The following is an 18,056-nucleotide window of genomic DNA, read 5'->3' on the forward strand; positions in this document are numbered from 1 at the left end:
CCGCTACACTACATATGCTGGTTGGATTCCACATATCCATAACAATCTACAAACTATATTTGGTATTGTTTCAAAAAAAACACTAAAAATAGATTTGAGTTTGATGTATAGTTTGAGAAGATTTCTATACTTATAATTTATAAAACTTATTTTTGAAGTATGATTAGAGATAGTCTTGCTTCTAATAATAAGTAGTACTATGATTTATGGCGATAAGATAATAGATATGTGACTACACTCCGTTTTTTATTTTCAGAATATTAATAAAAGTATAATTTCATATATTTTCAAAATTTCCGTCAAAATTGGAGCCCTGGTATTGGTGTTTTTCATTTTCTTTAATTTCTTTTGTTGGGTTTTATGAATTTGGAGAGCAGTTTTATAGTGAAACATTAAAACACACTTTATTTTGTTTTCTTATGTCATTTATAATCATTATATTAAATTCAAATTCATTTTTTAATACTATATCATATTAAAAAGTAATTTTACTATAATTAGTTAGGCCAAATTTAAATTTTACACAATTTTTTTATAGTATATATCCCATAATTTTTTTACAATAGCACCATATTTGACGTTGTTCCACAAGAAAATTTCAAAAATCAATTTGAGTTTAGCATATGATTGACGAAATTTTTTACACTAAAAATAAGGTTTGGTGAATGATTAGAAATGGTATAATATTGTCCACGAACTGCATTTGGTCGTTGTTTAATATAGGGGCTGTTCAGTTTGCGAGTTTGTATCTCGGGATAAAATATGTAGTGTGTTTGGTTCATGTATTGAATTCCATAACTTAATCCAAGATGAAACATAATATGATAATTAGTCATAACCAACCCACCCTAATAAAAATAATTTCATAACTTAATCCTAAATTATACCTTAGTATTATTTTATCTAACACCGAACACCACGTATATAATCAATTTGATAACTATTTTCATAAATACGAGGATTTGCACGTGACTTTCGTGAAATGAGAACTGATTTTGCATTTAAATTTGGATTAAGAGTAGAAGTTCGATAATAATTATCGTGGAGTATATACTACTGATTGTTTCTGGAAGTACTATTAATAATCTAAAATGATATTAATAGTGTAGTACAACTATTTTTTTTTCTATGTAATGCATCTCCGACTTAAGAACCTTGTATTTTCTCTCCGAATTTCATAAATAGACCATATACTCTTATTAAATTATTGTACTTAGTACTAGTATATTGTCTTATTATAAAATTATTATATAAAACTGAAATTCATACTTAATTAACTTTTTCTATTCGTTTTTCCAGTCAAACAATTTTTTTTACTTCATACTCAGAGTCAATGGATCTTTTGATTAATAGATAGACCGATGAATATAAATTTCCGAAAACGAGCTAATAATAATGAATAATTCTGACCCGAATTTAAATAATTGGAATGACGCATTAAATACAAATTGCATATCTTTTCACATTTAGATGTATTTTTTGAGACCAATATTTTGTAAAAGAGACACGTGTTTCGTGACGTGGATTGTTGGCTTGGCTTTCTCCCTCTTTCTTTGCTCTTTCTTCCTTCTTCCTCTCCCTCTCTCTAAAGCTTCACTGTGCCAAAAACACATCTGTTGAGAGAGAAAAATGAATGCTATCAGTTTTCAAGCATAAACTGGCTGTCCAAATCACAATTTCCCCTCCATCACTCCAAATTCTCATTTCCCCAGGTACGTTCATTTCTGCGTTTACTAAATTTCAGCGTCAGCTGAATTTTTTCTATTTTCGGTTGTATGCTTGCTGATCTCACTGAATTTTCTCACTTGGTTTTCTGATTTATTTTCCTTGTTTTTATGTTCACTTAGAATAATTAAATCTGCTGAATTTTTTGGGTGAAAAACAAAAAAAGCAAACTTTTTCGCATCCAGTTTTGGGCGTTGTTTGCAAATTTAGATGAAATGGAAATCGGAATTCAGAATTGTAAATGATTGAAGCTGTTGAATTTGGTATTTTTGATGATGGTGCTTTAAAATCACGAGAATTCGAGCATTTCAATTTTTGTTTTGCCTGTTATTTTTGAAAATCTCAGGTGGCCAAAATTGGAGTGAATGAGTTTTTCATGGTTTTCAGTTATGGAATTTTAGGTTGTTGGGGAGGGTAGATTTGTCATTTCACACCAGTTTGTGCTTGGACTGCAGTCAGTAGATTATCCTACTTGGTTCTGGATGGGGTGATTAAAAGGACGATAAAGCCCCTGGCTTTTCTTCCTCTTTGGAACTGTGTGGTTTTGTCATACCAAACTGAATCAGTTACAACTTTACACTGACCCTGTTTCATGAATACTTTTTAGGTTTTTTTTTCTTCTATTGATATTGACCTTAAAAAGAGTATACCACAAATTTTGGTTCCTTAATGTAACAATAAATCTTGATTCTTGCACACAATTCCCCAAATGAAGATATGTACAAATTTTCAGAGTTGTGTTATAGTGATTAAAAATGTATTATACCAAGAAATAATCTCATCCCTGTCATATTTGAACTAATCAAAGTCATAAAGTCATTACCCCTTTGCTTTTTTGTAATTTCGTTGCATTAATAGGCACTTGTGTTTTTCCACATTGACTTTTGTTTTATTGCATACTATAGTATATGGAAATTCTTTTCAAGGCTTTACTTTTATTTCTTTCTTTAACTTTCATGACTCAGCATTCTTTATGGTTGTATCTCTGCTGAGTAACTGATCTTTGTGTGTTCTTAGTTCGATATATCTAGCTCAATGTCTTAAATCTTGCATCATAATTTTGGAACAAATCTGCTTTATTTGATCTTCTTACGTTATTGATCATGGTCAAATTTGTAGTCGACCGTGTTGATTTGAAAGATTAGTTAATTTGTCTATTATGGCAGATCACTGAAACTTGTCATATTGCTCGACCTTAAGTAGGCGGAGTATCAAGAGTCGTTCCCGAACACATCATGGGAAACAATGAAGAAGGAAAGTGTACCAAGTTGGAGAAATCACCTCCACCTGCAGTGCCAGCAGTGGTTAGTACATAGAACTGCATTTTTTGTAATTTTCTGATGTTTATTTGTAGCTGTAGCACCTTGTGTAGTGCTTGTATAACGAAGGATCAATGCATTCTATATTTAAATATTCTCGAGCCAGCTAGCTTTATTTGTTGTTCCATTTTGTCCTCAATCATCATTAGATCTTCGTGCCTGTGGAAGTTTTAAATTGCCTTACAATTGGCAGGATCAGAATAACATGCAGATGTATCCTGACTGGGCAGCAATGCAGGTTAGTTACGTCGTTACAAATTTTCGTCTACCTAAAAATTACTTGTGCGGTAGAAAGAATATTCAAGATCTTTTTTTCATGGTTATTGGATGGTTCTCTATCAGGCTTACTATGGTCCCCGATTTGCTGTTCCACCATATATGAATTCGGCTGTTGCTTCTCCGCATGCACCGCCCCCCTATATGTGGGGTCCACCACAGGTATTGCAGTTTTTCTAAGCATTGAAGTGGCCTGGTTTCATATATTAGTGGGATTAGAATATATAGAAAGTTCATAACACCAAACATTAATTTTCTCAGTCAATGATTCCTCCTTATGGAGCTCCGTATGCTGCCTTCTATGCTCACGGAGGAGTTTACGCACACCCGGGAGTTCCTATGGTAAGTTTATAGTGAAGCTTTAAGCAAACAAGAGGTCTACTCCCTTTGCTATGAGCAAAAGCCAAGAATGGTCAATTTTTTAGTTCTTTTCAAGCTTCTACTGAAAATGGAATTTGTCAGCATTAAGATATACTCCATTAACAGATGACCTTGGAGTGTCTGAAAGCCAGATTTAATTACTATTTGTGCTTTTACATGTAGACTGGTACTGCTGCGAGCGGGGAAACACCAGCCAAGTCATCAGGGAACACAGATGGAGGCTTTGTGAAGAAGTTGAAAGAATTTGATGGGCTTGCAATATCTATAGGCAATGGAAATGGTGATGGTACTGAAAATGAAACTGACCGAAGACAGTCAACAGACAGGTTTGTGTAGATTCAGAGACATAGCAATGTACCTTAAATTGCTTAGTACTACTTATAACGTATGCCATAGTTCTGTAGCTGAAATTCAGAAATGAATTGTTATGGTTTTCTTCTTATTTGGTTAACGTATTGGCTAAACGCTCATATTTGGTTATATGAACAGCGACGAGACTGATGGTTCCAGCGATGGAAGTAATGGAGTTGCTCCAGGGGTAACGGATCTATCTTACTAGACGAGAGTTTTCCTGTTCTTTTGTTAGATACTAGTTGTGTGTTGTCTGAAAGTATTGCTTATAATTCTATTCTGATTCGTTTATAGGCTAATCAGAATGGCAAGAAGAGAAATGGAGAAGGATCTCCTGAGAGAGGTAATGCTTTTTTATTCACTGTGGTAAATGTGCAGACCTAGTCGCGCATACATATCTTTTGAGCCTAGGCAACTTTCTATCACAAAATGCTTAAGCATGTGTTCTCAAATTATTTTGATCTGATTTGTTGTGTCTGATGCTTTTAATTAGAAGATGGAAAAGCTCCTAAAAAAGGCAGTTTAACTCCTGTTGAAGTTGGCCAAGCTGCTGAGAAGACGATGGACGTGATTCCTCCTGCTAATAAGCCAGTGAAAACTATGGACAACATGAACGTTGCGTTGGAAGTGAAGGAACCTTCCCTGAGTGCAATTTCCAGCCCGACTAGTGTTCCACTCCACTCTATTCCTAATGAAAGCTGGATGCAGGTGTGTGTACTCATCAAGACATCTTTAATTGGATTGGGAATTCTTACATTTGTGTTTGTTTCTCAATGTGATACTGTTTGAGTGCAGAATGAACGAGAACTGAAAAGAGAGAGGAGGAAACAGTCAAACCGGGAATCAGCAAGACGATCACGACTGAGGAAACAGGTATGACTCACCACAAAGATTACAATCCAATGGAGAAGTCCTCGTAAGCAATTGAGTTTCTTATAGCCTTTCTGTTACGTGTTCATCTTCCTTCACACAGGCTGAGACTGAAGAACTAGCTGTCAAAGTTCAAGCACTAACTTCTGAGAACATGAGCCTCAAATCTGAAATAAATGCACTAATGGAAAGCTCTGGAAAACTAAAGCTTGAAAACGCTGCACTAATGGTACTTTGCCACGCCTGATTTCTCTAGTAGCTTGTCGCTGATTTTAATTTTTTTTCCGTCTCATAAATGATTGGAATTTGTAGGAGAAACTGAAAGAGGCTCAATTAGGACACAGAGAAGAGGTAAATATGCACAAGATTGATGATCAGAGGAGGCTGAAACCTGTAGGCACAGCAAACTTACTTGCCAGAGTCAACAACTCGGATTCATCCGACGTTAGAAACGAGGACAGTAGCGACTCGTACGACAACAGTAGTCGTCCTGGAGCTAAACTCCATCAGCTTCTTGACAGTAGTCCTAGGACTGACGCTGTTGCTGCCGGTTGACACTCCCAACTGAGCTTTCATCCCTCCTTGACTTTATTTGATCCGGCAACTTTTCGCATAAATACGTCGAGAGTTACCTCTAACAACAGTAATAGAGTGTGGTAAGTAATGGTCAAGTCTAATTTCATTGCAACTGATTATCTCAGCAAAGCTGGAATGTGTTTTAAATGTTCAGATTGCTGAGATAGTACTACATAATATTAGTCGATGCGCTTTTGCTTCGCAAAGTCATCGAAATTCTAGAAGGAAAACAAAGTGTATTTGAAAAGGGTGTGTAGCATGTACTGTGAGTTTTCAAACTTTAGATGAGGTTCAGATAGTTAATAGTGGATAATGGATTTGGTTTTTCAGAGATGATTGTGATAATTTGAGGTTCTTCGACTGAGTCAAGGAGACGATGTATATTGTTGTTGCCAAGAAATACAACATATATTTAACTACTTGATTTTTTTTAGGATTAATTGCTTGTTAATTCTGGTTTTGCCCGTATCTTTCAAAATTTGCATGTTAAAATCAGAGTATCAAAAATTTGCAACTAAAGTTCACTTGCCACTAGTAAAGCGAAACGACATTATTTTTCGTTTCAATTAACATTTCATAGTAATCTCATTTATAAGAAAAAGTTTCCTTTTTTTAATTTAGTTTTCTATAAAATTAATCAACTTCTATTTTTAGCTAGCTTTAGCTTTTCTCTCGTATGAGTTGGACTTATTATTCCTCACCTTAATATTCCAATCAAGTTTTCGTTTCATCTCTTTCAAACCTAATCAATTTTATATTTATCTTTCGTAAATTTTTATTTTTACTTTTTTTATCCACACTCTCCATTTACTCTCTTGCCGAAATGTGATGTCGTTAAGCAAAAAACTTGTCTCGATGGCCATCGTCCATCGACACATTGGAAAGGAGTGCTAGCAGCGAATCAACAACCATGATGAATCACATCTTTTCTGGTTTTGGCCGATTGATTTCGTGGAGATCGGCAGAACCTTGAAGCCACAAAGACAGCGGTCGAGGATGACTTTGAGAGTTTCTTACAATAATTGCTTGATAGTATGAGCCTATGAGGCATTACGTCAACTTCCAATATGTTGTCTCACTGCACAATCAGACTAGAATGATTCTCCAAAAGATGGTTCTGGACATTTTGAGATCATGCGACATTGTTATTTTGTTAAAGTTGTTGACATATTGATTTTGTAATTTATTTGTAGATTTTTCTATATTTTGGAGATGACGTGGATTTTGGTTGTTTTTGTTGTTGTATAAGATGATGGACATGATAAACATGTTTTCTCTCTCTCTATGTATATATATTTTATTCTTTTTAATTTCTAGTGTTATTACATTTTATGTCCACTTATCCGCATAATTTACTATTCTCTCCACCATGCACTCTTTCATTTTTAGTCCATGCCACAAGAATATGCACTTTTCAATTTTGAAAATTCTTTTCTCTCTAATGAGATGAGACTCATTCCCCACTAACAATACCGTAATTACTTTTTTTCCATACATCTCTCTTACTTTACCAATTGTGCATTAAAAACCGTGTTGAATTCAAATTGCATATATTTTGGGGACGGAGGGAGTATGTGTCAATTCATTTTTTGCATTTGCACAACAATTAATCATTTGGACAATTGGGAATTTTTTAATTTTCGTGATTTGCCATTCAAAATTTGGAAGGTACGAGATTGACCACAAAAGTCATGATTTTATAAGCAATTTTCTCTATGCTTATTGTTTCGAGTTTTTTTTTCTTGTTTCTTGTCATGTTCTTCATCTCTGGCATTTTTTGTCACAGTAAAAATACCTATAGGTTGCACGAGCAAATGCGGAATTAACACGAGGGTAGACATCTATAATAGTTACTACCATTTTAAATTAAAAATGTAACTAATATAAATAATGAGTTAATTAGAAATTGTTACACACGACTAAAGTGGAAGTTAATTACTCTTAATTGTGATATGAATAAACCTTAATTAAAATCCAAAAGAAACAAACAAAATAATATATAAAATGAAAATCTTGAGGGCTTGTCAACTTAGAAACATATACTTAGTAAAATGTTATAGAATTGGGGTCTTGAGATCTTGATATTGTGAAACAACGTAGGCTTCTTTTCACCTAGTCATTGTAAAACAAGCAAAAGAGTAGACTACTATAATAGAATATTGTCTTCATGAAGATTCCAATCTAGATTTGCATTTCCGCAGCTATTAATTTAATTTTTTAAATAGTGTAAATTATATTTGAGTTTTACTACCTCTGCATCCATAAAAAATAGTCTTGTTTTATTCATTTCTGGCCGTACACTGAAATTAGTCTTGATCCATTTTTCGATTATGAACTGATACCACATGAAGTTTGAAGGAGAATAGAAGAAAAGTTGTTCGAGGGGCAGCACAGTTCATTCCGGATGATAGAAATTCGAAGAGAACAGTAAAAAGAGATTTTTGATTGGGGAGCTAAGTCAAAGGTGTTGTTGAAGATGATGCAAAAGCCCAAAACATGGCGCGCCCTCTGTCCCCTCCCATCACGTGACCTTCATCAACTTGGCCACTCTTCCTCACGTGACAAATTTCTCATCATAGAATACTAGTATTACTAGTGGAGTAATTGTATTTTTTTTTCCTTCCTTAGTTGTTGAAATGCTGATGTTACATGCACAATATTTCCATTATTCCACCATCTCCAATCACTTAAATGTGCACACACTGTGAATCCGCAAATATTTCAAATTACTCTCATAGAATTGAGATACAGTGCATGTTCATAAAAGATAGTACATGTATTAGAATAAGAAGTATAGCCCATAAATCAGCATGGTCTAGTTGTCACTAGTTTCCCAAACCAGAGTTTAAATTATTACACCATGTCCATCAATCAAAATCCAATATTGCACACATTTAATGATATTAATAGACTGTCTCATCTCAAAAATTTGACCACTGCAAAAATAATTTTTCTGCCATAACTCATTAGCACTAATTTATTACACTATATCATAAACACATTGCATTATACTCCATAATGCGTACAAGATATGAATATTAGGCTATTAGCAATTGGATATATATTCTTGATTTGAATTTTGGAGAAAATTTATAAAAGGTTGAAAGTTTATGTATTTACGGGTAAATAACTCTCATGTAAAATTGTTCTAGCAATATTTAACTATTAACTTTACTTATCATGTTATTGTTAAAGGGAACATTTTTTTTGTCCGCAAACTTTGCCAATGTATCAATTTTGGTTTGTAATATTTGGAAATATCTTCTGAGATCCATGAACTTCGATATAATATCGTTTGAGCTACTTTTTCACTTCTTTTGAACTTTTTTAGATGAAAATACCCTTAAGCCCATGAAAGACATTTTAGTCTATTTACTCTCTCTTATTCATAAAAATATTTGATTTATATCTCTAATTCATCTTTCCCTTTTCTTCCTTCTTTTTTTCTCTTTTCTTTCCCATTTTTAATTCACTCATTCTCCCTGTTTTCTCCTTCTCTCTTCATCTGAAGTAACAATATAAATAGATATAAATGAATGCATAACTAATTTAAAACGACCTTCTATGACGCTTGAAATGCCCTTCATGAGACTGAGGGTATTTTCGTCAAAAAAAGTTCGAATTGGTGAAAAAGTAGCTCATACGATATTACATCGAAGTTAGTGGACCTCAGAAGATATTTCCAAATGTTGGGGACCAAAATTTATTACTACCTCCGTCCCCCAAAATTTGCTACACTTTGACCCGACACGGGTTTTAAGAAATGTAATGGAAAGTGAGTTGAAAAAGTTGGTGAGATGTGGGTCATACTTTTAAAGTATTAGTTTTATAATAAAATGTGAGTAGGAATGAGTTAGTGGAATATGAGGTCCACTACCAAAAATGGTAAAAGTGAAGTGTATCAAATTTTCAGGGACGGACCGAAATGGTAATATGTATCAAATTTTCAGGGACAGAGGTAGTATTTGGCAAAGTTCACGGACCAAAAAATATTCTCTCTTACTTTTATACTCCTAATTGTTTATGAAAATGTCACTGACAGAAATGTTACTCCCTCCGTCCACCAATACAAAGGCACATTTAATCAGGCATGAGTTTAGGAAATGTAGTCGATAGTAGATTGAAAAAGTTAATAGAAGGTGAATCCTACTTTTATATATTAGTTTTATAATAAAATGTGAATGAGATAAAGTTAGTGTAATGTGAGATCCATTATCAAGAAGTAGAAAACAAATAAAGTTTATTGGTAGATGGATATAAGTGGTAAAATGATAAATTTATCGGTGGAAGAAGAAAGTATTAGATTACATGTTTGATAGTTTTAAACTTGTAATCCCCAGCATTTTATGATGCAATATATATTTCCCTCCATTTAGCATTCAAAATTGGTACCCCCATTTCATTACACAAGGAGTATCAAATGTCTGAACTTCCAGTGTTACAAATTATCAAAAAAAATTTGTCATATTTGGGGGGTGGGGCTAATGAAACAAGATGTCCGAGATTTTGAATCAAATTCTATGGTGCAGTACTTTCCCCTCAATTATTTACACTTTTTGTGTATATTAGGTCGATGCTAATTTAATTTGCGAAATCTTGATTACACCAATAAAAGTTCAAAATTTGAAATCAAGATGTTTAACAACTTTTGACCTATCATATATTCGTACAAACCAATAATTATTGCAGTTAATTGTATATGGGTGTGCCTATTTTGGGGGTGCTGTACCAGCTAACCTATTTCTTGATAAATTGTGGAGTAGTATAAATAAATTGTACTCTATATATACATAATTGAACTATAAATTACATGCTACTTATTCCATAAAAATTTTAGATTAAATACCAACAAATTTAAGAAAAAATATTGTTTTAATTGAATATTATATAGGGTAATTATTTCAAATTGAACACGAAATCACGTGAAAAATTGTTATAAATTTTCCATATCACTTCTTTTGTATTGCTATATAATAATATACTTAACTAATAATAAAATTAATTTGTGATATAATTCGATTGAATTTAAAATTTATTGATAATTCATATTTGATGTTTACAATTTAGATATATTTATATGGGTACTTCCAATCCGGCGCATTGTACAACTCAATGTACGTAAATTATTTTTAAAAAAAATTACATTCTTTAATTGCATCACATGAATGGCCATTAATTTATTTCAAAACATCCCATGTTTCCACATTCCTGCTTGCTACCTCAGGTTTACGTTACTTCCTGCAATTCTTTGTTTTTGAATCTAGACTAGACTTAAATTAATGCTTGATTAGGTTCAAGATTGCATCACACTTCATTTTAATGGACTCTGCACTACTATATATTGTTCAACGTTTCCATAATTGTGTCTCAGTGTTTTCTTAGATTGTCCGTTTGTTTTCAAGAAATGGGCTTTCTTGATTCTCAATGCTTTATGTGAAAGATTACAACTTTATTGCTCAGTTACTCCCGTTGTTATTATTGTGCTCAAATCGGGTTTTTTCTTTTTTTGCTTGATTCGAGAAACTTTCCAATTGAGATTTATTCCATTTCTAGGAATTGTTGTTGTTTTGGGGTTAAATTTGAATTGGGATTTCAATTTCCCAAGATTTTGTAACATTTTTGGGGAGGAGATTTTACCTGTCAATTCAAGGGATTGTAGCATTGGTGGGGAGGAGATTTCACCTCGTAAATTGTTGTGGTTTGTTTGAATTGCTGATCTTGAAGTTAGGCAGCTTTTATTGGATTACCTCATATTTGATTTTGGGGAGTGTCGTATGGGATTGCCTTAGGATTTTGGTTGGAGGAATTATGCCAAATGTTGAACATATTTGTGAGATTGCTGCGGTGGTAAAGCGATAAGAGTTTATTTTGAGTCAATGGGATTTGTTCAGTTGAATTTTGTTCGATTAAGTTACTTGATTCAAATTTTCATCTCTGTTAATGTAACTAGATGTAACTTAGAAACATTTAGTTACTAAAATGCTGTATATTGACCTTCAAAACCTTTGTAGGCCATCTTTAAGTCTCCAAAAGCAATGCGAGGAGGCATCTCTATTTGCTTTCCGCAGGTACACAATCACTTGCTCTTCTATTTTGCTGTTATTTCAAGACTTTGTGAAGCTTAAAACATGTATGTATCTCACTTCATATTTCATCAGTTTGGGAACTGTCATTCGCTCGAGCAGCATGGATTTGCCAGGAACAAGATTTGGACAATCGAGGATGATCCTCCTCCACTTCATCCAAATGACTCTCTTGGTAAATCCTTTGTTGATTTGCTACTCAAACCCATTGAAGAAGATCTGAAGTTCTGGCCTCACGGGTAAAAATTTCACGTATTCGAGCATTTTATTAGGAAATGTTATGTTCCTCACTCTTCTTAGCAGTCTTTGAACTCTCTCTCTCTGTCTCTGGCCTTCTCTCAGCTTTGAGTTTCGCCTACGAGTTTCTCTCACATCGGATGGAAACTTGATATTGATATCGCGCATCAGGAATATAAATGGGAAACCTTTCAGTTTCTCTTTGGCTTATCAAACACATTTCTCTGTTTCTGACATTAGGTAAATAGCCAATTTTTTTAGATTTGTCCATTCTTTTAATAAATCATCATTGAAATTTAATTTTCTTTTTACCCGTTTGCCCATTTTCACACTTCCAACAGCGAAGTGAGGATAGAAGGTTTAGAGACGCTGGACTACCTCGACAACCTCTCCCAAAGGGAACGATTCACGGAGCAAGGTGATGCCCTAACATTCGAATCAGAGGTAAATCTTCTTCCACTTCTAAAATGTTGCAGTTTGACTGTTTTAAGTAATGATGTTCTAAACAATTGCTCTTTTTTGTTTCCCGGTTTTCAGATAGACCGTGTTTACCTAAGCTCACCCAAGTGTGTCGCTGTTCTTGATCACGAGAAGAAACGAACATATGTTATCAGAAAGGAGGGGCTGCCTGATATGGGTATGTATCACCATTATCTTTTTCCTCGAATGCCAACAACCTCCGATTTGTGGCCTAATACACACAAATGGTTTTTTCATGTAGTCGTGTGGAATCCATGGGAGAAGAAGTCGAAAGCAATGACAGATTTTGGCGATGAAGAATATAAGCAGATGCTATGTGTGAATGCAGCAGCAATAGAGAAGAACATCACCCTGAAACCAGGAGAGGAGTGGACGGGGAGAGTCGAGCTCGCAGCTGTGCCTTCAAGCTTCTGCTGCGACGAACTTGAACCTCATCTCGACTACTTTTGATGTTCGACTTGTGATCGTTCGTTCCTTCGTTTACTCAATTTTATCGAAGCCTGTGGTTTTTTAGAAATGGCTGAGAAAAAGTTTGGTTGTGTAGGGATTTGAGGCATATAATTTGCCCTGTTTTAGCTAATCACAGTGCCTTTATGCACTCTGAATCTGAACATATCTAGTTTGTGATTTGTGAAGTGATGATCTTCAGACACAAATTGTGACATCAATTCTTTTCAGTATCTGCTTTCAATATCACCTAGACAATTACTATCAAAATTTGAAGAAATCTAGAGGAAAATCTTTTACTTGAGAATTTATTTTTAAAAGGTGATAACAAATTTACAATAGTAAATATGGGCGAAAATTGCTTTATTATAGACAAAATAGACTAAAGTCCAAATTTAGTCCTTTATATTTGCTCAAAAAAACTTTTTTAGTCCTACACTATACCTTTTGGTTCCAAACAATATGTTTTGGTCCAAAATTAACATTTTCCGTTAAACTTAATGGTCAAATGTGATTTGATCAAACTAGTGACTTAATTATGAATCTAATTAGTTGGATTAACCTAATTAATTTAATATAAATTTATAAATATTTTTTTTACCTATAATGAAAGTTAACTTACAATTTATAAAATATTTTATAAAAATTAAATTAAATTAAAATATATAAAATATTTTAACTATATTTTTACCTATATAAAATTAAATTTGTGAATATTTAATAAATTTTAATTTAATTTTTATTATAGGTAAAAATTATTTTATAAATTTTAATAATATTAAATTTTGAATATCTTATTAAATTTTAATTTAACTTTTTTATTATATGTATTAAAATATTTTATGAATATTAAAAGCATATTTTGATATAGGTAAAATGATATTTTATAAGTTTTAATATTGAATTAGTTTGGTTGATCGGTTTAGGTTTATAATTAAGTCACTAGTTTGGTCGAATCACCTTTAACCGTTAAATTTAGCGGAAAATCTTAAATTTGGATCAAAATATATTATTTAGAATCAAAAGGTAATAAACTTAATATAAATGACCAAAATTTTTTTTAGAACAAATATAAATGACCAAATTTAGACTTTAGTCGACGAAAATATTCATCTATTGGAAGCTTCATTATCTAGCTTTATTATTTACTTTGCTTTCCTAGTCAATTAATAAGTACGGAATGTTATCAACCCATATTAATATACTTTTATATTCATCCCTTCTACCAATTAGAGTTTCATTTTTATTTATTTTATTTTAAACTATTTCCTTTCTAATTTATTTCTTTTAAGTATTTCCTTTGTATGTTAGAATTAATGCATATATAAGGGCTTCATTATGAAAATGAAAGTCACAACTTTATTAAATCATATTTTGCGAGTTTTGTCTTTTTTTTTTAGTGCGTTCTCAAATTTTTAAGTCAATTGAGAAATTTATTCAGGCTTATTAAATGAATTTTCACATTTGTTTGTGGCTTCAATAATTCCATACATGATTATCAGTCGATTTATTTATCCAGTTTGTGGCGTCTTCCATCCATCTTTATCAAGTTTCCGCTGCGTTCTTAGAATATGCATTATCGTTCTTAATCAAGTGACAAAGGATCATACTCCCTCCGTCCGCGAATAGGAGTCCCGTTTTTCCATTTTGGTCCGTCCACGAATAGGAGTCCCGGTTCATAATTACCATAAATGGTAAAGAGGCCCCACATTCCACCAACACATTCCACTCACATATCATTTAAAACTAATATATACAAGTGTGACCCATATTTCACTAACTTTCTTTCACTCACTTTTTTTAACATTTCTTAAAACCCGCACCGATAAGAAATGAGACTCCTATTGTTGGACGGAGGGAGTATCATTTAGTATCATTTTTCGTACTAGATCTTTGAGCTTCTAGCATCTTTTTAGTTTAGTATCTTCTTTGAATATCGCATGCACAATTACTATTAAAATAGGAAGAAATCTAGATAAAAAAAATTTAACTGAGAATTTATTTTGAAAGATTTGCATGAAAATTAGTGCATGAATAGGATACATTTTTTTTTATTTTGATTATGACAAAAGTATGCAAATGGGTTTTAAAAACCACTCAACTCAAATAATAGGGCATACATCGTACAACCAAGCACAATCACTTGATCTACAAATCTAAATACTCCCACAAACTTGAGAAATTAAAAATAGAGAACACAATCAATATAAAACCTCATTTACTTTTATAAATGCTTCGAAATAAATCAACATATCCATTTTTTCAAAAGACCTCGGCTTTTTGTTGAAACTAGTGTCACGCCCGTGCGATACACGACTGAACTATTTTTGTTATTCACACTAAATCGAAATTGTAAATTCACATGTATGAAATGATATTAACATTAACATTATAGCAAATTCTAAAATTCTAAATATATTCAATAACAATTTAGTATACTAATATAAACTCATATAATCAAATAAGTTACAAATATAAAAATTGCAGTCAAAATGTACGTCAATTATAACACTTTCCAATCTCTACTAAAAAAATTAACCACAAATACAAATAAAAAAATCTATAAATATATATTAAAATATAAAAAAATCAAAAGCATCATCAACGGCAAAAAGATCAAATGCCATTATTTGTAGTCCAAAAAATATTATGACTCTTCTAAAACTTTGTACTTTCTCACCTGTCACGAATATCATTAATATTACCTTTGTGTTAATTTTTTAGTAGACAACTAATCAAGAATATTTCTCATATGATACATTATTTAATGCTTATAATTTATATTATATATTAGAAAATCTTTTCAAATTCTCAATGACGGTTATCTCACTAAAGATTACTCCTTCTCAAACTGAATTCTCTATCATTACTCAGTTCACTATCTAAACAGTCTAACAGCAAATCATTTTCCCTATGAATAACGTAGCTAGGATCGAAGATATCGCTAGAAAAATTTATACGCAGAAAACATACAATAAAATAGTGATAAACTATTATTAAATTATATATTTAAAGAGTGGAAAATGAATTGATAGTAAAATTACTTAAAAGTGCAAAAATAAATTATATTAACTCAGGAAAAAACGGCAATGTTTTATTATCCGTAGTAAAACTAAGTCATGTTTTATATAGATAGGAAAATTAGTTATGTAGAGCAAAATATGCGAAAGTTGGTTTTAGTTTCTGTAAGTTCCAATTAGACTCATGCACATTTTAACAAATGTCCAGAAAATATTTAGTAGTATATGGATTCAATTTTTTTCATTAGTTATATAATAGAACATGGGGTTGTGATATAGGCTGAATTAATTGTGAATGATGAACTGTCGAACTAAAATATACTCCCTCTGTTATCTCATAGTTGAGGCGAACTTTTCGGCACAGTGTTTAAGAAATGGATGTTTAGTGCGTTAAGTAGATAGATAAAAAGGTAAGAAAAAAGTAGAAAGAATAGAGTAGAAAGTGAATAAAGTACAAAAAAGTAAGAGAAAAATAAAGTGAAAGTGAGAAAACGTATTAATTATTACTACATATGGAAATGACGCAACTATGAGGGAACTTCCGTAAATGGAAAATGACTCAACTATGAAGAATGGAGGGAGTAGTGCATTATTTGACGACACATAGTTCATTTTAAGATCATTTTAGTTCAGCTTTTTTTGTAACGAAGTAAAATGATCAAATAATGAAGTTCATATAAAATGAAGTAAAATGATCTAAATATGAAGTAAATCATTCGCTTGATTTATTTTATCCACTAAATTCGAAAATTAGATGACTAAGATTTGGTCTCTAGTTCTGGCTTTAAAATTAGTTCCACATCGAATACAAATGCATGAGGTATTTATCCAAAATTTTAAAAAATAGATAACTCTAAATTATTCATTTCAAAAAAAGAAAATGAGACTTTATTTAAAAATATATTATATCAATGATAAAGTGAATATCTCTTTAACAATTTTTTAGATAATAATACTATAATTTACTAATATTCATGAATTTTTGAACAAATTAATATACAAATAATATGTCACAGTTTGGTCAAAAATTCACTGGAATTCATCCACATAAAGTTTAGGGTCTTCAAAACCATACACTTCGATTAAATTCTGGTATTTTATACGAATTTTAAAATTGAACTAAAATATCACAAACTTTATAAGTCTGTTTGTTACTTACCAAACGAACACAAATAAGATTTTTTTTTCGGCAAAAAAATCGTGAAATATTTATAATATTTTAGACCACTTTTTAAGTTGTGACAAGTAGAATAAAAAGCTACGTATAAAATCACATTAATTTAACTATACCAAGTATGAAAAAAAAACCTCGTACGTTAGAGCACTTGCAACGGTGGCTCGCCAAAGGCTTGGTCTCAAAGCGCTGAGACGAGACATAGTTCCAGGTGTCTCGTCACAGCTCTATGCAGTTGGGGTAAAGTATTGAGATAGCGCACCAAGCCCCTCCCACCACGTGGCACACTTTCATTGCGCGGTGATGTCTACTCGCCGGCATGCGAGTAGACATTTAGGCGTTGTGAAATTGCTGTTGAAATTTTTTTAAAAAATTCAGAAAGAAAAACTAATTTATAAAATTATTCCACTTCCCTAGAATTCCGTTTGTACCTTTTTTAAATTTCTTTTCTTATTCAATTCATTTCAAACTCATTTGTAAATACTTTGGGTTCGACACGAGTTTTAATTAAAATTAATAAAGTAAGAGAGAGGTAGAGAGAAAAAGTAAATTAAGTATTGTCAGTGGAGAATATGTCCCACTTCGTTAGGGAGAAAAGAGTTTTCAAAATTGAAAAGTGCATATTCTTATGGGACGAACTAAAAAAGAATGAGCGTATATTCTTTCTCGCCAAAAACTCTCTACATTTTCATTTTCTCACTCATTTTTCTCTCCTAATTTTAATTCTCAATTGTGCAAATATGCCCACCGACCACCATTGAACTAGAATTTGTGGGGCCTCAATCTCAACGAGGAGAATGTATTGTCATCGGATTATCCGACTCCGGGCACACAACGCTTAGCGACACCCAACTACCATAGGCCGTAAAATCCATCTGAGGATGTCTACCGACTCTATATGGCGCACATGCCCCACATGCAGTACGGATCGACGCTATACGAGTCGATGTCATACTACCCAACGCAATCGTTGTCCCAAATTCGGGAGGACAACAACCAAATTTCAAATGAAAAAAAGTGGAAACCGACGGCTAATCTGAGGCCGATGTCGGTCATTCCTACATTGTGGCCGAGAGGGAGAAATTATTTGAAGTGTGCATCACCACTTTGGAAGATC

General features: G+C 32.5%; 2 protein-coding genes across 4 annotated transcripts; both read left to right on the forward strand.

Moving 5' to 3' along the window:
- Positions 1–1,569: 1,569 nt before the first annotated feature.
- On the forward strand, positions 1,570–5,917 carry LOC125201030 (common plant regulatory factor 1-like). 3 transcript variants are annotated; one of them, XM_048098903.1, is made up of 12 exons: positions 1,570–1,712; positions 2,926–3,029; positions 3,238–3,282; positions 3,387–3,482; positions 3,582–3,662; positions 3,864–4,027; positions 4,191–4,239; positions 4,347–4,395; positions 4,546–4,760; positions 4,848–4,925; positions 5,026–5,151; positions 5,235–5,917. In XM_048098903.1, the coding sequence occupies exons 1-12, from the start codon at positions 1,634–1,636 to the stop codon at positions 5,475–5,477; spliced, it is 1,329 nt and encodes a 442-aa protein (XP_047954860.1). In that variant the 5' UTR covers positions 1,570–1,633; the 3' UTR covers positions 5,478–5,917. The 3 variants fall into 3 exon arrangements, with proteins under 3 accessions (XP_047954860.1, XP_047954861.1, XP_047954862.1); XM_048098904.1 differs by having other exon boundaries at positions 4,549–4,760; XM_048098905.1 differs by having other exon boundaries at positions 1,576–1,712; positions 2,892–3,029.
- Positions 5,918–11,485: 5,568 nt separating this feature from the next.
- On the forward strand, positions 11,486–12,966 carry LOC125212049 (putative glucose-6-phosphate 1-epimerase). Its single transcript, XM_048112081.1, has 6 exons — positions 11,486–11,566; positions 11,657–11,820; positions 11,924–12,058; positions 12,160–12,262; positions 12,356–12,455; positions 12,540–12,966. Exons 1-6 carry the CDS (start codon positions 11,534–11,536, stop codon positions 12,746–12,748), a joined length of 744 nt encoding a protein of 247 aa, XP_047968038.1. The 5' UTR covers positions 11,486–11,533; the 3' UTR covers positions 12,749–12,966.
- Positions 12,967–18,056: the final 5,090 nt, after the last annotated feature.

Source organism: Salvia hispanica, chromosome 1, assembly GCF_023119035.1.
Source record: "Salvia hispanica cultivar TCC Black 2014 chromosome 1, UniMelb_Shisp_WGS_1.0, whole genome shotgun sequence".
Lineage (NCBI taxonomy): Eukaryota > Viridiplantae > Streptophyta > Magnoliopsida > Lamiales > Lamiaceae > Salvia > Salvia hispanica.